Raw genomic sequence first — 17,219 nt, 5'->3', positions numbered from 1 at the left:
ATGTTAATAATTTCCTTATAATGATATATAACTATAAAAACTAAATAACAAATTCCTTATTACATAATAATGGAAGGGAAAAATAAGAACTAAAAGAAAGCTACTGATTTATGAACACTTTACAGATAGTGTAAGATTCACTGTGACAAATGAACACACTTTTATAAATGTCAGAGAATATTAGATAAAACTTTTATTTATTTTACATGTGATTTATTAGAGTCATAGGATAGGATGAAACTTAAGAATCACTTATAATTTACTGCTTGATCAAAGTTAACATAAAAATATAACAAATTATATTGTCAACTCAAACTGACAAAACACTTTCTAAAGAAAAACATTCTGCAGTAAGCTATCATAATTTTTCCTATGGAGTGTTGGCAAAGAATGTAGTTATACTGTGCCACAAACAGTTAAAAGCAACATTTTTAGGTAATTTGAGTAAGATATACATAATTACTCAAAACAAACATTAGGGTTATTTCCTCTGAAAAGTTAGCTTGCAAATGAAAAGAAGAAACCCAAATCCGCATACTGTAATAGCCGTCCTCTTCAAAATTCTACTATTCCATGTAGATACTTCTTCCATTAACGGTATACGAGTTGGATCATTTTCTCGTTCATTTTGCAACTAATGTTTAGTATGGGAAAAAGGAAAAAGTTAATGTGCAGTACAGTGAAAATAAAAATATCTTTGATTTTAAAGAATATCAAAATATCCATGTTAATCACTTGATTTAGATGTAGCCTAAATGCAAGATTCCCATGGAAGATTTAAAGTAAAGATTCAAAATCTTAAAAGACAGTCTTTCTTTCAACCAGGATCCCACTGTAGTAGATTATTAGTTTTACATTAAAAATAAATGCTTCTATAGATTATTACATTTTAAAAACATGTTTTTATGTCAGGAGATAAAGTTCCTTTAATGTTAAAGTTTCTATTTCTACCTATAAGGAACGAGAGTCATTGTTTCCTTTGTATTAAATATCAACTGATTTCTTACAAAAAAAGTGAACCTTATAAAAAAAAGTATTGTTATGGCATACCTACAGTACATGAAATTCAACAAAAACTAGAAGATTCAATGCTAACACTAGAAGTATAATCCTTTATTTAAATATATTTGCAGGAACAAATGTTAACAAAAATTTCAGTGGTTCTTTTTGCACTTCTCAACAATGAAAGTACATGACCCAGTCAGTTTCTAAATTCCTATACATAGAACTTTCTTGCTAAAGAAGGCCTCCCAACTCGTGTGTGTGTGTACATAGAACTTTCTTGCTAAAGAAGGCCTCTCAACTCGTGTGTGTGTGTGTGTGTGTGTGTGTGTGTGTGTGTGAGAGAGAGAGAGAGAGGGAGAGGGGGAGGGGGAGGAGGGAGGGAGAGGGAGGAGATAGTTGCTGGGGAGAGGCAGAAGAGGGAGAACCAGCAGAAACCAAAAGATCCTTGAAAGATAAAAAGAATCAGGCACATTTACAGAGTGATATTTACTAGAAACATCCTGTGCTGGAGTGGTGACATACTTTCAACATTAGCAAAAATAACTACTTCTCAAATCTACAGTGTAAATATTTAATTAAAAAACCCTGCAAAATTAATTTCAAATTTATAGTAGAAGATAGACTTCAATGCCAATCTCATTAATCCTGTATTCTTGGTCTAACTTCCAAATGGCTTCATTCAGCAACAGATTCCTTTTTGACACTGATGCTCCATTTACTGAATCCTGAGACAGTCATTCCTTTTATTAACCAATTACTTAGAATGACCCTTTCTGACAGGAGCCTGTCAGTGTGTTGGTTTGAAAGAGAATGATGTGGTGTTAGAGTCTGGCCTTGACCTCTCCCACCCTCTCTCTTTGTTACCTCCATATACTTATCTATGATAGCTCATATGTTTCTTTTAAAAAATCCCTTCTGTTATTATTGGTAAACTCTAAAATATCATAAGCTTAAGAGGCATGATACCATACTCCCAAATCTGGAAGCCTCATAGTTCTCTAAATAAAATCTTATTTGGTGATTATTACTTGTTTAAGACTAATCCAAAGAAAACCCAATGCACAGGCTTGCTGCAAAATTAAGACGTTCCTGCCCAAAAAACTATATCTGCTGTTATTATGAACCAATAAATATGTTTTCAAGGCCAGTCTTTACATAGAAATATATAGATTCAAGGTAGAAAAGACCAAAGAAAAACAACCTTCCATTTAGCTAAAGAAAGCTGAAATTTTTCTCTATAGGTATACTTTACTAAAATAAATATTATGGTACCTGATTGAATTGTTCATGTTTTCGAGTCAAAGTTACACTCTGAAAGCAGTGTTTCTTAATTTCATCTCTTTAAGAAAAATCTGGGTGTTCTCTCTAATTTCATCTTAATCCTCCACCCCACCTCCCCAAATGTTTTTAGTTCATCTTGGAGAAAACAAATAATTACCAATCCTGAGACAAAGATGTCTTAGGGAATTTCTTACACTAAACATTAAAGGTTGATGCTTTGCAGGAAGTATCTTTACACAAATCCTTCCAAATTTCTCTTGCATCCCCATGAAAAACACCATGCTAATAAGTAAAATCAATACCATTTCCCTTCAATTCTTCTAGATGATGGATATAGTGAAGATGAATGGTGCTATAATTTTCATGTTGTCAGCAAGTTCAGAAAGTATAAAATCATATTTTTGCATGAGAAAGTTCATTTGGGGAGTGGTGTGTATTAAAGGAACACAAAGTGGAAGTAGAGAGAATAGTTAGGAAACTAATGTGTAGCACAGTTGCCTGACATACAGGAGGCACTCTTAGGTTTGTTGAATGAATAAATGTCAGAGATAATACAACTTCTAAGATGCCTTTCTCTGGAAAGGAGTTATCGTCTACAAAAAATGTGAAATATATTGCTCATTTGCCCTATTTTAAATGTCTTTATCCCCCTATAATTTTGTAGAATTTGCTTCACAATTTTCTGCTCATTTTTAAAAAAGACTCCTTTTGACTGAACATATGTTAATAGCTAGAATGACAAATTACCTGGAACATGTATAAAGTTTATTTTGAAGAAAATAACTTTTTTGATAAAATACTAATGAAAATATTAAATGACATGTGGGTTGATGCTATAAAAATTTAACGCCTAATCTAATGTTCACATCAGATATTTCACAAAAACTTTATTGATATCAAATATATTTATTAGACGTGGAGACTCATAAATGAGTTCTTTAGTCAAGTGAAAGTGTTGCCCTTTATTATCTACCTTGAACAGAGTTCTCTATTTTAGCAGCTTAGATTTTGTTATAGCCAGTTTTCTTGAAGGGGGAAAAAATCACCTGTCCTTAAACCAAATACATACTTCTATATGAGTATAGGAACAAGAACCAAAAAAGCCCATACTCTTTTAAAAAGTTAAATTATAAAAGATACTATAAAAAGTCTAGAAGGGGCTTCCTTGGTGGCGCATTGGTTAAGAATCCACCTGCCAATGCAGGGGACACAGGTTCGAGCCCTGGTCTGGGAAGATCCCACATGACGCAGAGCAACTAAATCCGTGTGCCACAACTATTGAAGCCCACGCACCTAGAGCCCGTGCTCTGCAACAAGAGAAGCCACCACAATGAGAAGCCCGCGCACCACAATGAAGAGTAGCCCCCGCTCGTCGCAACTAAAGAAAGCCCGTGTGCCCCAACGAAGACCCAATGCAGCCAAAAAAAAAAAAAAAAAAGTCTAGAAAATAGAAGGAATATTTTATCCACAACCCTACCTCATTAACAGAGCTAATCACATTTCATTTTTGGTAGCTTTTTATATTCACATTTATATATGTAAATAAAAATTAGAAATAGAACTTCTTATCTTTAACAAGTTGATATATACTTTTCATTATATTTTTCAACTGGCTGCATATCATTATACGAAATGGTTATACCATAATTTATTAAATCATTCTCGTATAGGACATTTATGTACATATAATTTTGGAATCATTAAACTAGTACTATTAAAGATACAAATATTTTTATGGTCCTTGCCAAACTGTTTTTGAAAGTGGTTTAGACATCACTCTCACATGAAAATACTAGTTTGGTGAATATAACCAGTGATGGGTAGGCTAATACACTCCCTGCTAATTTATAGGATGAAAATGATACATCACTGTTCTTTCAGTATGCATTTCATTAATGACCAACAAAGTTTGTTTCCAATGTATATTTCTTCCTTTGGAAACTGTCCTTTCTCCACCTGTCTAGTGGGAGCTTAAGTTGCTCTTGTCAGAACTGCTTCATTGTCTAACATATTATGCTGTAAATAATCTTCCCCCTTTTTAATTTTAAATATTTAAATACCTTCTGAATTAAGTCTTTTAGTTTGCAGACCTCTTCATTCAAGTCTTCAACATTACTAACCAGTTCTTCACAAACTGAAGTAAAATTCCGGGGAGAAGCCCATTCTAGTACTATCTGTTAATATTTTCAAAAGTTACATTTTAAAGAATGGAAAGCAACTTTTCACAACTTTATATCCACAAAAAGTATACAACATTATCAAACATTAAATTAAATTATATAACTGAAAAGCATTTTTTTATTCAGGATAAATCCTGACACCAAAAGAACTCAGTATTTTTATATAAATAGTCAAATCAGTTTCCTGAATGCATTTATTAAATATACATATATATCACTATGGAGACTAATATTAGTAATAAAAATATTTATGGTGAATAAAGTCATGAAGGTTTTAAGAATGACATGATTCCCATATTAGTGTTATATAAAAATCATAGGAAAACAAGTGCATTAAATATTTTTCACTGTATACAAATAGCTAAAACCAAATCACATGAAAAACTTTACAAAACAAGTTTGCTTTTACAGGTCACTTACACTTTCTCTATTTAAAATTTCCTTCATTAAAAAATCCTTATATTGATATGGTTTTTAATAACACTCAACACACTGTTTTGTTTCAGCTTTCACTTGGTTCTCCTGTCACTTTATATTTTAAACAATTAAATTCCCTTTAAGAACAAATGGTAAGTTCAATACACAGATCAGTTTAGCTTTTGGTCTGACTCATTTTCCTTTTCTTGAGGGCTAGAACACAAAGTTTTTCAATTAATTAGTATAAAAAAGTAATATTAAATAAGTTGACTTATTTAGATCTTAGGTGATTTTACAGAAGATATAGTTTTACTGGATCATTACAGTTTATTGAGTTATCATTAACTTATCTGGAATGTTCTCCAGCATTCATACTTTTCTTCATTTAATAACTTTTGTAGAATACCTTCTGAGAATTTACAGGCAACTCAGTAATAATGTTCTGTACAGCTGTTATTAAATGGCCACACTGTTTGTTTAATTTCAGAAGAAAGCTGAGGAACTCATCACCACTAAAGAGAGGAAATAAAAAGGAATCACTAATATGAACAATTTACTCCATTTTACTTGGCTAGTTATTCAATGTCTAGTCATAACATTTATTAGATTCTTTAAAAAAATATTTGTAGAATAGTTAATTTGTATTAGCAAGTGAAATAGACTTTGAGCATACAAAGAAAACGAAGCGTCCAATCTTGAGGATCTCCAAGTTCAGGATGAGAAGCAGACATAGAATTATAACATTGTTATTCACAGAGACATATGAAGAAGGAACATAAAAGTGCCAATATTTGAACGTCTATTATGCGAAGGCACTGCACTAGTTATTTTACATTTATTATTTTTTAAATTCTTCCCAACAACTCCTGTAAGGTAGATGTTATTAACAGTAGTTTATAGTTGAGACATCTAAAACTCAGACATAATGAACCTAGTATAATGGGAATAGGGATATAGTTATGCTTCAGAGTTCATACTTGAACTGAGTCTGGAGCTTAAAAATAAGTTTGTCAAGTAGGTAAGGAAGAAAAGAGATTCTGGACGGAGAGAATAGCAGGTGCGAAAGAACAGGGGTAGGAGGTCTCCAAGGTATAACTAAAGCACAATTATGGGAAAGTCGTAAGAAAAGAGGCTGTACGGGATCACTTGTTTAAGGAACTTTTGTGACATGCTAAGGAATGGAATATTATCTTTTGGATAATGTACAGTTACTAAAGAATTTTAAACAGGAAAGTAGAAAATCAGATTTTCGTATGAGAAAGTTTATTTGGGGAGTGGTGTGGATTAAAGGAAAACAAAAAGTGGAAATAGAATAATTAGGAGACTAGTTTAAGAAATGTTTAGGAGAATAAACTGAAAAAGTTGGTGATGGATTGTACGGAAAAGAAAAGGAAAGGTCTAGGGTTATTCTAAGTTCTTTGGTTTCAGTGGAAGATGGCACTACCAAGCAGGGAAGTGAATTTGGGGGTGGGTGGTGGAGAAAGAAGTGGGGTGAAGGGAAAGCAATATAGCATAATAATTAAGAACACAGACTCTAGTGTCAGGAAGACCTGAGTCTGAATTCAGCTTCCACAGCTTTATGATCTTGGGCAAACCTAATCTTCAGCCAAATATTTCCGTATCTCTAGAACTGAGGTAACAGGAGTGTCAGGAGGACTGAAGGAGATAACATATGAAAAGCACCTAGCATTTTGTCTAGTACATATATGGCATTTAAACAAACTTAATAATGATGATGATGGCAATGATATGAGACATGGAGGTGGCAATGACCAGTAAGTAGTAGAAAATGTCAGTCTTGTAGGTACTTATCCTGGTGTCCACAGCCTCATGAGGCTACACAGAATTCGGGGAGTTGGTGAACTGACATGGGGAAAAATTACACTAACCTCTAACAGAATTTCAGTCTTTCCTTCAATTGTGAATATAGGCACAAACCACAGAAGTATTAGAAATGTTTATAATTTTGGTCACCAGTAGAAATCAAAACAATGGTCATGGAGAGGACCACAAAGAAAAAAGATACATATTGTGAAGAGGGGAGAGTTGATAGGGGTAGAAGAAAAAAGCTATCAAAGGAAAAGTAGCCTGAGAAAAAGAAAAGCAGGAGTTAAGGTCTGTTATGAAAGGTAATGAAGGGAATAGATTCAAGAAGGAGGAAAAAAGTCAAGCATGTTAAATAATTAGGATTAGTCCAGTGATTCCGACAATGAAGAGATACTGCTGACTAGATTAGTTTCAAAGACAGAAGCCAATTTACTGTGAAAGCTACATAGAAACTAACACAGCCAAATAGAAAAGGGGACCAAGGATAAGAATAGGTAACTCAGAGGAAAAGAAAAAAGAAAATTTTAAATGGATAATAAACATGGGATTAAAATAAGACATTATATTCTAGTGGAATGACAAAAATTAGGTAGATCATTAGTATCAAGAATTGACAAATTTGTGAGATGACCTTTCTGGAGAGTTATTTAGCAGTATCTATTATAATAAAAATTCACACAAAAACTAATACAATGGGACCAAAAGCTACTTCTGAGTCCAAATGAAATTCTTATAGGTAGAAGTTTTGACTATACACTGTACAAAGTTTCTTTCATGCTGTTTCTAGGAGGAAAGGTTATAAAAAGCAAGCAAGGACAACCTCTAATGAAACTTAATAGCAAACTTTTCTCTAAGACATGACTTTTATATAGTATTTTAATTTAAAAGAAATCTTTTTTCTTAGCTATTAGATTGAAAAATAAAGTTTATATAAAATAAAGACTTTAAACTTTACAAATCAAGTCACCAACTATGAAAAGTATCTGATGACTGCTTTATAAAAGCAAATTGAAATAAAAAAATTTAGATAAGCTCTTGTTCTATCTAGCAAAAGCAGTATTTATAAAAACATTTCCAAATAAATATAATTCTTCTTTATTACATTTTCTTTCTGCTCTTTGCTCGAGAAAGAACAGAACTTGAACATATTTTTCTGTCGAAACAACAGCAGTCATTACTTGTATTAATTTTTCTGTTTCCATGTAGTGTTTATATAAGGTATACTTAAAACTTATATTTTAGTGCTCTTTACTCAAATTTTATTTATTATCAATGAAAGAATAAGTACTTGAATGAGTAATTCATTAATGCCCTATATATTTTTTATGTAATGATTCTTAAGGAAATTAAGATCCATTGAGAACTGTCATTCAAAATGACGGCAGGTATATTATTCTGGATAGTCAAAGCACACATATATATGTGGAATATAAACTTATAAGCTCTTATTCTCAAGGAAGACTAAGTTAACAACTCAGTTCGATTAAGCAAATACTATTATTAACAAAATTAACTAGTCTTAATGGATGAAAGGAAAATATATACCTTTCTTGTGATGTATAATTTTCAGGGCCACTGAATATGGATAGGCAAGTTATAAAAAACACAACTCAAAAGTGTGCCTTTCATCATACACTGTGTGACTGGCTGCCCAGCCCCCACCCCAGAGCTGTACAACCTACATACCTTTACATGGCAGCCCTGATAATTTTGTACTTATTTAAGGATTTCAAAATAAGCAAATATGGCATAGGTATGGTAGACTATATTATTTGATCAAATTGTCATGTCTTTTCTACTGAGCCAAATACTACCAGGCCTCTCTCTGCCAGAGGATTACACTTCATGCCCCAAAGACAAGAGGCTTGGCCATATGACTTGCTTTGGCAAATAAAATATGACTGGAAGTGACTATGTAACTTTTGAACAGTCCGAGGTGGGGCTATTTCTCCAGCCTGTTTTCAGAATAATAAGGAGGAGAGTCACTGCAGCTGATCCATGATATAGGCGATCAAGAAATAAACTTTGTTTCTGTAAGTCATTTAGATTTAGAAGTTATTTGTTACTGCAGCACAACATAGTGTAAGTTGACTGAAACAACAGGCCATATTTTAAAAATGTGAAGTTAAGTATTAGGATAAAATTTATACTTTAAATAAAGGTACTCCAAACAGAAGTACTATGTGCTCACTGTACACTATCTGGAAAAACTAAAATGACCAATACTTTTATCACCCAAAGATAATGACTGGTACTATTTTCTTACAGAATATTTTCTTATAGTACACATTTTCTTCTAGTATTTTTCATATGCATATATACAACTGGCATTATACCTCACACTCCGTTTTATATTTGCCTTTTATATTATTATGAGTATTTTTCCATGACATTAAGTCTCAAAATAATTTAAACGACAGAATAAAATAATTATACTGATGTAATATAATCCAACCATTCACCTTAAGTTAAATATTCAGAGTTTCCAAGTTTAGAATATTTATAAATAGTAGATGTGAACAATGTATTTTTTATGTGAAAATTTGCATCTATACAGATTTCTTTTGGAGGAGAAATCATTTCCTAAGTAGACATAATTTTGAGATGCTTTTGATACATTTAAGTAGATATCAGAGAGGCTCAGAGAAAAGGTCTGGGCAGATACTGCTGAAAATGTCAAGACATGGGTGAAACTTAATATTTGTGTTCAAAATATCTCAAAGTAGTAATGAAATGGTTATTAGTATTTTTAGATTGCATTCTCTAATTCTGAAAACATACTAAGGCTAACTGTAGAAAAAAGTAAATGTACTGTACATGTGTGTTCTTGTAACAGACTACTTTATAAAACTGAACACATAGAAGAAAAGTATCTTAAAATAAATCAGTAGCGAAATTTTTGAAGTCACATTACCAGAAGATTATAATCAATCAGTTCAACTTTTCCTGCTGTTAGTTTTCTTATGACTTAATGACTAATTTCTTCTTTAAAGAATGACTTTGAACAAATGGGAAGTAAAACCTTTTCCATAACAGCATGTAAACAAAGTCTGTGATTTAATAATAAGGTCAAATTCCTGAAATATATGTCTGCCAGTTTTATTTTTTAAAAAATTCAGCAGTTTTAATAAGTGAACCATTGAGGATTCTGTACATTCTTTAAGCCTATTAAATCTCAACAATGAAAATTCATAGAGGCAACTCTGACATCATACAAATAAGTTATATTAAAAAATTTAATTTGCAATTCAGTCATGTAGAACTCAGAATATTCTTTCATAGAAGCAATAAATTAGAAAAGTAAAGAAAATGAACAAAGAGACTCAAAGTTTGCTGATTTAAGTCCTCACAACTGAAATCCTTTACAATGTACTTAAATATTTAAGAGATGCAATGTTATTTTGAAACAATGATGAGGCATTACTTTGAATATAGATCATCTTGTTAAAAGGAGATAGAGAAAGGGAAATAATTTTGCAATAACATTTTTAAAGAAATCTGGATCATCTAAATTATCCCCTAGAAGACTTATCTAAATTTTAAAATGGTGTGGAAACTTATTATTCCTATGTTTAATTAATGTTTCTCATAGTTGCAATGTTAGTGTTAGGCAGGCTACACTATACTACTGCACTTGTAAGTATTATATTTTATAGACTATAACTTGGATGAACTTCAAGGAAATTAGGCTGACTGAAAAAAGCCAATCAAAAATGGATACATACTGTACGACTGCATTTATGTAACATTCATGAAATAACATTATAAAGATGGATAACAAATTATCGATTGCTAGTTTTAGAGATGGGGGAGGGGTGGTGGGAGCTATGAAGGGGTAGTATGTGGTAGCATTGTGGTGATGGTATGTTAAGTATATTGATTGTGGCAGTGGTTATGAGAAGCTACACACATGACAAAATTGCATAGAGCTATACACACACAGACAAATGAGCACATGTATAACTGATGAAATACAAATACAAACCAGAAAAATGTCAGTTTTCTGGTTTTGATATTGTACTATAGTTATGCAAGATAACTGGGTACACTGGGTGACACTGGGTGAAGGGTACATAGAACCTTTCTGTACGTCTCTGCAATTTCTTGTGAATCTAAAATTATTTCAAATAAAAAGTTAAAAAAATCATTTACTGTTCCACAATATGTTTAAAAAATCAAATACCATTATTTTCAAAATAAATTTTAGATTACTAATATTGCTACTAATCAGTGTTTGACAAGTTTATAATATTGAAAATGAACTTTATATATTGATAACATAATTTCATAAAGAATAAGGCTGAAAATAGAGCTGAGCTACATGAGAAATGCTTTCTTATTGCCCTAAGCAAAAATATTACCCTTTGAATCTTCAATCTGACATTTATATGATTTAAAGAGAGTAAGAGCTACACTATGAAAAGCATAGGATCTTTTAATTAACTCATTTAACAAAATGCAATGAAAAAATAAAACAAAAATATTTCTATGTGAGTTAAGAAGATGCATTGTTTTGCTTCTTGGTAAAAACTGACTTTATAAAGTACTTTCTATTTCAGAACACAGTATATTGCAAAATGAACTATCTATATCCCTGGCAAAATGATGGTATTAAGTAAAATAACTTGGACATTATCAAAATTCAACTAAAAAAGAAAGTTGGTTCTAAACAGTATTAATGTAAACCAGTAAGTTAATTTTACCTGATTTCCAACTTTGCCACTTCAGGTAATTCTCCAAATTTTATCTCTTCTACCTCTAGTTCTTTAAGAGCAGCCATAATTTTCTGCTGATCTCTACTGGTAATTCCATTCTAAGTAGAAATGATTTTAAAGTACAATAAGGTAGTCATACTTGAATAATATTCAAAATTACTGAAGAAGTTTTCTACTTGATTAATTCACATCTTGAAAAAAATAGATACATATTAGAAAAAAACCATACTGAAAAATATACAAGTTTGCTTGTAACTGGACTGACAAGGTTACATCACTAAAATATTTAGATATATAGTGACTATAGTCAATTTTCATTATATAACAATTGTGATGGATTCTAAAAACAAATTACTAGATTTTAATATATAATCTTTCCAGAAAACCAGAGTAAAACAATTTTTCCTTCAAAATATTATTTAAAATGTTATCACTGATTAAGTGAGAATTAAGTCTTCTTTTTGTCTATGTTCTACCTTTAGTATTAACTAAATTTTCTATCCTGGATTTAGCTAAGTAGTAGTATGGTTTGATTTTCAGTGATGCTAAAGATTTCAAGTTTCCAATGTGCTCATACAGGAAGATCATTCCTTTTTATGTATCCTACTTATTAAAGTATCTCTGATATTTCCCACAGCTATTTTCAAATTGTTACTTAATAATACTCATTAGCAAAATAATAAGTTTTGGTCATTTTGAGAACCTAGTAAAAGGCAATATTTGAAGAACACGTTTATACCCACATGTACAAAAAACCACCACTTATTTCTAAGTAACCTGTTTTATACTGTTTTACAAATCTATTTCATATTTAGAAATAAACCACCAGTTTTAGTTGAGATGTCATAACTAATCTGAAGGAACAAAAACCAACTCTAAGTCTTTAAGTATTCTTTTTTTTTTTTAACATCTTTACTGGAGTATAGTTGCTTTACAATGGTGTGTTAGTTTCTGCTTTATAACAAAGTGAATCAGCTATACATATACATATATCCCCATATCTCTTCCCTCTTGGGTCTCCCTCCCTCCCACACTCCTTATCCCACCCTTCTAGAGGGTCACAAAGCACTGAGCTGATCTCCCTGTGCTATGTGGCTGCTTCCCACTAGCTATCTATTTTACATTTGGTAGTGTATCTATGTCCATGCCACTCTCTCACTTTGTCCCAGCTTACCCTTCCCCCTCCCCGTGTCCTCAAGTCCATTCTCTAGTAGGTCTGTGTCTTTATTCCCATCCTGCCCCTAGGTTCTTCATAACCATTTTTTTTTTTTAGATTCCATATATATGTGTTAGCATACGGTATTTGTTTTTCTCTTTCTGAATTACTTCACTCTGAATGACAGACTCTAGGTCCATCCACCTCACTACAAGTAACTCAATTTCGTTTCTTTTTATGGCTGAGTAATATTCCATTGTATATATGTGCCACATCTTCTTTATCCATTCATCTGTCGATGGACACTTAGGTTGCTTCCATGTCCTGGCTATTGTAAATAGAGCTGCAGTGAACATTGTGGTACATGACTCTTTTTGAATTATGGTTTTCTCAGGGTATATGCCCTGTAGTGGGATTGCTGGGTCATATGGTAGTTCTATTTTTAGTTTTTTAAGGAACCTCCACACTGTTGTCCATAGTGGCTGTATAAATTTACATTCCCACCACCAGTGCAAGAGGGTTCCCTTTTCTCCACACCCTCTCCAGCATTTATTGTCTGTAGATTTTTTGATGATGGCCATTCTGAATGGTGTGAGCTGGTATGTCATTGTAGTTTTGATTTGCATTTCTCTAATGATTAATGATGTTGAGCATTCTTTCATGTGTTTGTTGGCAATCTGTATATCTTCTTTGGAGAAATGTCTATTTAGGTCTTCTGCCCATTTTTGGATTGGTTTGTTTGTTTTTTTGATATTGAGCTGTATGAGCTGCTTGTAAATTTTGGAGATTAATCCTTGGTCAGTTGCTTCATTTGCAAATATTTTCTCCCATTCTGAGGGGTGTCTTTTCGTCTTGTTTATGGTTTCCTTTGCTGTGCAAAAGCTTTTAAGTAAGTCTTTAAATATTCTTAAGGCAACTGAATATTGTAATGGAAGATTTCAGATATGGTTATCCATAATCATATCTAATGAGGAACCTAGCAAAAGATCACTCACAGTCTATAGCTGTAGGATTTTTAAAATAGAAAATAAAAGCATTCAAAATATTAAAAATATGAAAGATAATGTCTGGAGTTTTTGAAACTGATACTAACCTTTGTAAACTCATCTTTCCTCATGGTCAAAAGATGTCTTAAAGTTATATCCCTTTCCTGTAGAAAAGAAAAAAATGCCACCTTTCAATATAAATGAAATAGTAGAAGCGGAAGGAGGCAACTGTACATATATAGTCAGTTATATGCTACCCTCCTAAAAACTTTCAACTACTGGGTAGATAGTAATGAGTATAATAATATGTATAATTACCTAAAAAAATATACACATAGCTAGTTTCCCAGATTCAAAGAAAAGTATTACAACTTATATTTGCTTACATAAAAAGAAAACAGCTCTATAAAATTTGACAGAAATTGTTTTATGAATTTTTAAAATTTATAATTGTATAATATTAATAACATTTGGTTTTACTGAATATTTCTCAAATAGGAAGTTTCACGATTGTACAATGAAACCCAATTCTAAACTGCCTAAACGAATGTGCATGTTCCTAAGGAGAGCCTGTCTTAAATAGTGCTTTACTGCTGCAGTATCAGCTAAATGGCTGATAACTGTCATCTGCTCAAATCCCATAATGCATGCCTAAAATACCTACAACAGTGCTTCACATATGATCTAATTTAATATTTATGACAATCCTACACTAGGTATTACCATCCTTATGAGAAAAAAGGAGATTTAAGTGACATATTTCAGTTAATAATTATTAGAGCAAGAATCTGATACCTGGTTTGTTTGGTTTAAAATCATGCTTCTCCTAATATTCTATACAGGAAGATCAGCAACTGCAAAAACACACTAAGGGCTTAGATGTACAAGGAGTTCTGTGATGTTTTGGGCAGTGGGTAAAAGCCAGATTCTAATTTATGTAAATTTCTATAATAATAAATTTTCAAAATGCTTATAATTTTAAAATGGGATGTATCAATACTACAAATTATGGAGAAAAGTGCATCTGTCACCCCTTCATAAGCATGCTTATGAGTTAATATTTAATGTTATGTTAACCAACAAATAAACATGCATACATAACTTACCATAGCTTAAACAAAAGCTTACCTTCAGTAAATCTGTCATATGTTCAAGTCCAAGACCATGTAAAAATATTTCCAGATCTCCAAATGCTGTATATGAACTATACATATTTATAGCAATGTCAATTTCAGAACAGACTATCAGTGCACAAATAATAAATATATATTTATGATGCAGAGAGAGAATGAGAATAAGAATGAGTAAGAATGAGTCTATGTAGAATATACAGGCATACATCATTTTACTGTGCTTTGCTTTACTGCTTTATCTGAAGACATTGTTTTTTACAAATTGAAGGTTTGTGACAACCCTATGTCAACCAAGTCTATTGGTGTCATTTCTCCAACGGTATCTGCTCACTTCGTGTCTCTGTGTCACACTTTGGTAATTCTTGAAATATTTCAAACTTTCTCATTATTATATTTGTTATGGTGATTCTTGATGTTGCTATTACAACTTGCTGAAGGCTCAGATGATGGTTACCATTTTTTAGCAATAAGGTATTTTTTAGTTAATATATGTACATTGTTTTTGCAGACAGAATGCTATTGCACACTTAATAGACTACAGTATGGTGTAAACATAACTTTTAAATTTGCATAACTCACTTTATTGTGATATTTGCTTTATTGTGGTGGTCTGGAACTGAACACCAATATCTCTGAGGTATGCCTGTATTTGCAAATTTACCCACTAGACCTATGTTATACAAAGGAATAAGAAAGGTTTCCTGAGTGAAGATTTAAGTAAACAGAGAAAATGGTGATAGTAAAATGAAGCTCATTTTTCCTAAGAAGGAAAATATTTGCCAATATTTATACAACTGACCCCTGAACAACACAGTTTGAACTGTGCAGGTCCACTTACATATGGATTTTTTTCAATAGTAAATACTATAGTACTACACAATCGTGGTTAGTTGAATCCACAGATGTGGAACAGCAGAGATGGAGGAACCTTGGACAGAGATTTTCCAAGGGCAGGGTCAGCGCCCCTGACCCCCGGAATTGTTCAAGGGTCAACTGTATTCCTTGTGAGAGGTCTGTACGTGAACATCTCTTTAATTGCAGGAAGTAAAAATTTACTAACTATTTTAAATGTAGGTAAGTAGAGGATAATGTTGTGGTCATGTACTGAACAACTGTGTTCAGGGGAAGAAATGTATTTTTATTTTTAGCTTATAACATCAGAAATCTGCTATAAAGAATTAGAGAGCAAGATGCAATCTAGTTTGAACACTAACAAAAATATAATCTTAGAACCTTTTAGAAATAAACTGTATTGTTGATATTTTATTTAAAGTAAAAAATTATTCTCATTACTGTTAGTACATGTATATCAAATTTTTCTAAAATTCTGGAGAACAAAGCACTTAAAATTCAGACATTTCTAAGTAATATTTTTAAATGCTCGTAAAAGTTTAAAATATATATTTTAAATAAGTCATCACATTTACTATAAGTAATAAAAAACATGCACAATTTTTACTCATTTATAGGTATTGTGTTGAACAGAAACATGCTATGTTACCTAAATATGTGATCTTTTTCTTGATCAGAATCTGTTCTCAGTAGTTTACAAATAGTCTCTTCTTTAGTTAGCTGTTGAAGCTTTCCTCCCCAAGGATTTAAAGTCAAGGAAAGAAAGTTGAAGATCTGAAAAAAGTTACAGTAAAAATTAAAGCAAGATAGTAATTAATAATATTTTCAACAAGATATAAAACAAAACTAAAAATTCCATTTTGGTAAGTGAATCAGAAAAACTAAGTTAGTATTTTAAATACATTTTTAAATAGAGAAAGAGTAAGAAGCATGACTAAGGTATACAAATCTCAACTGTACACCTTAAAGAGATGTGAAATTTCTTAGTTTTCAAACTTCTTAGTTCTAACTTTTTAGCAAGCCAAGTTTAAGTCATATAATCAGCTAAGATACAAAATCAAATCTCACTTCAAGAAACAATTTATGACTCAAAATAATCTTTGATGTTCATAAATTTCTTAGTATGTCAAATTCACTGTCATCTACCCTAAATTTAATGATGCAGTATATTAATTAAACGTTTTCAAATTTCCAAAGCTTAGGAGAAAAACTGTTAATTTCTTTTTAAAGTTTCACAGGGCTTCAGGGATTAGCATTTACACTAGAATAATTTTGGAAATGTAGATCTGAGTTATAAAATGATAGGCATGTTTATAGGCTGCTTAAAAATAGAGGAAGTTATTTTACATGCAACAGAAATGGCATGGTCTGAGTATTATATGATGGAACCTTCGGAATGTTACAAGTTTTCAAATTCAGAAACTCAGTTTTAGAAGATCTTGAACTATATAACTTAGATTTACAGTTGTACTATATTTGATCCTTGCTTAGAAATTACACACCTTTGGCTGAAAGCTTTAATATTCAGACCAAAAGTTTATTTCAATAAAATAATTTAATGTATGGCAAATATTTATTATTGACCTTAACATCTGAATGATAGTAAATCATATACCCAAGCATGTTATCAATTTATTACATACCTTGTCAAATGTACAGAGGTAAAT

General features: G+C 31.6%; 1 protein-coding gene across 1 annotated transcript in view; it reads right to left on the bottom strand.

Moving 5' to 3' along the window:
- Positions 1-201: 201 nt before the first annotated feature.
- ASZ1 (ankyrin repeat, SAM and basic leucine zipper domain containing 1) overlaps positions 202-17,219 on the bottom strand; it is a 79,579-nt gene continuing 62,561 nt past the window's right edge. Inside the window, exons 7-13 of the mRNA XM_036863690.1 lie at positions 16,202-16,326; positions 14,696-14,771; positions 13,675-13,731; positions 11,414-11,523; positions 5,290-5,395; positions 4,347-4,460; positions 202-634 (exon numbers count right to left, since the gene is read on the bottom strand). Of these exons, the coding sequence (XP_036719585.1) occupies positions 482-634; positions 4,347-4,460; positions 5,290-5,395; positions 11,414-11,523; positions 13,675-13,731; positions 14,696-14,771; positions 16,202-16,326 (741 nt within the window). The 3' untranslated portion in view covers positions 202-481. The remainder of the gene's footprint in view (positions 635-4,346; positions 4,461-5,289; positions 5,396-11,413; positions 11,524-13,674; positions 13,732-14,695; positions 14,772-16,201; positions 16,327-17,219) is intronic.

Source organism: Balaenoptera musculus, chromosome 9 (assembly GCF_009873245.2).
Source record: "Balaenoptera musculus isolate JJ_BM4_2016_0621 chromosome 9, mBalMus1.pri.v3, whole genome shotgun sequence".
Taxonomy (NCBI): domain Eukaryota; kingdom Metazoa; phylum Chordata; class Mammalia; order Artiodactyla; family Balaenopteridae; genus Balaenoptera; species Balaenoptera musculus.
Note: the sequence above shows the minus strand (reverse complement) of the source record. Positions and strands in the feature narration are given on the sequence as shown.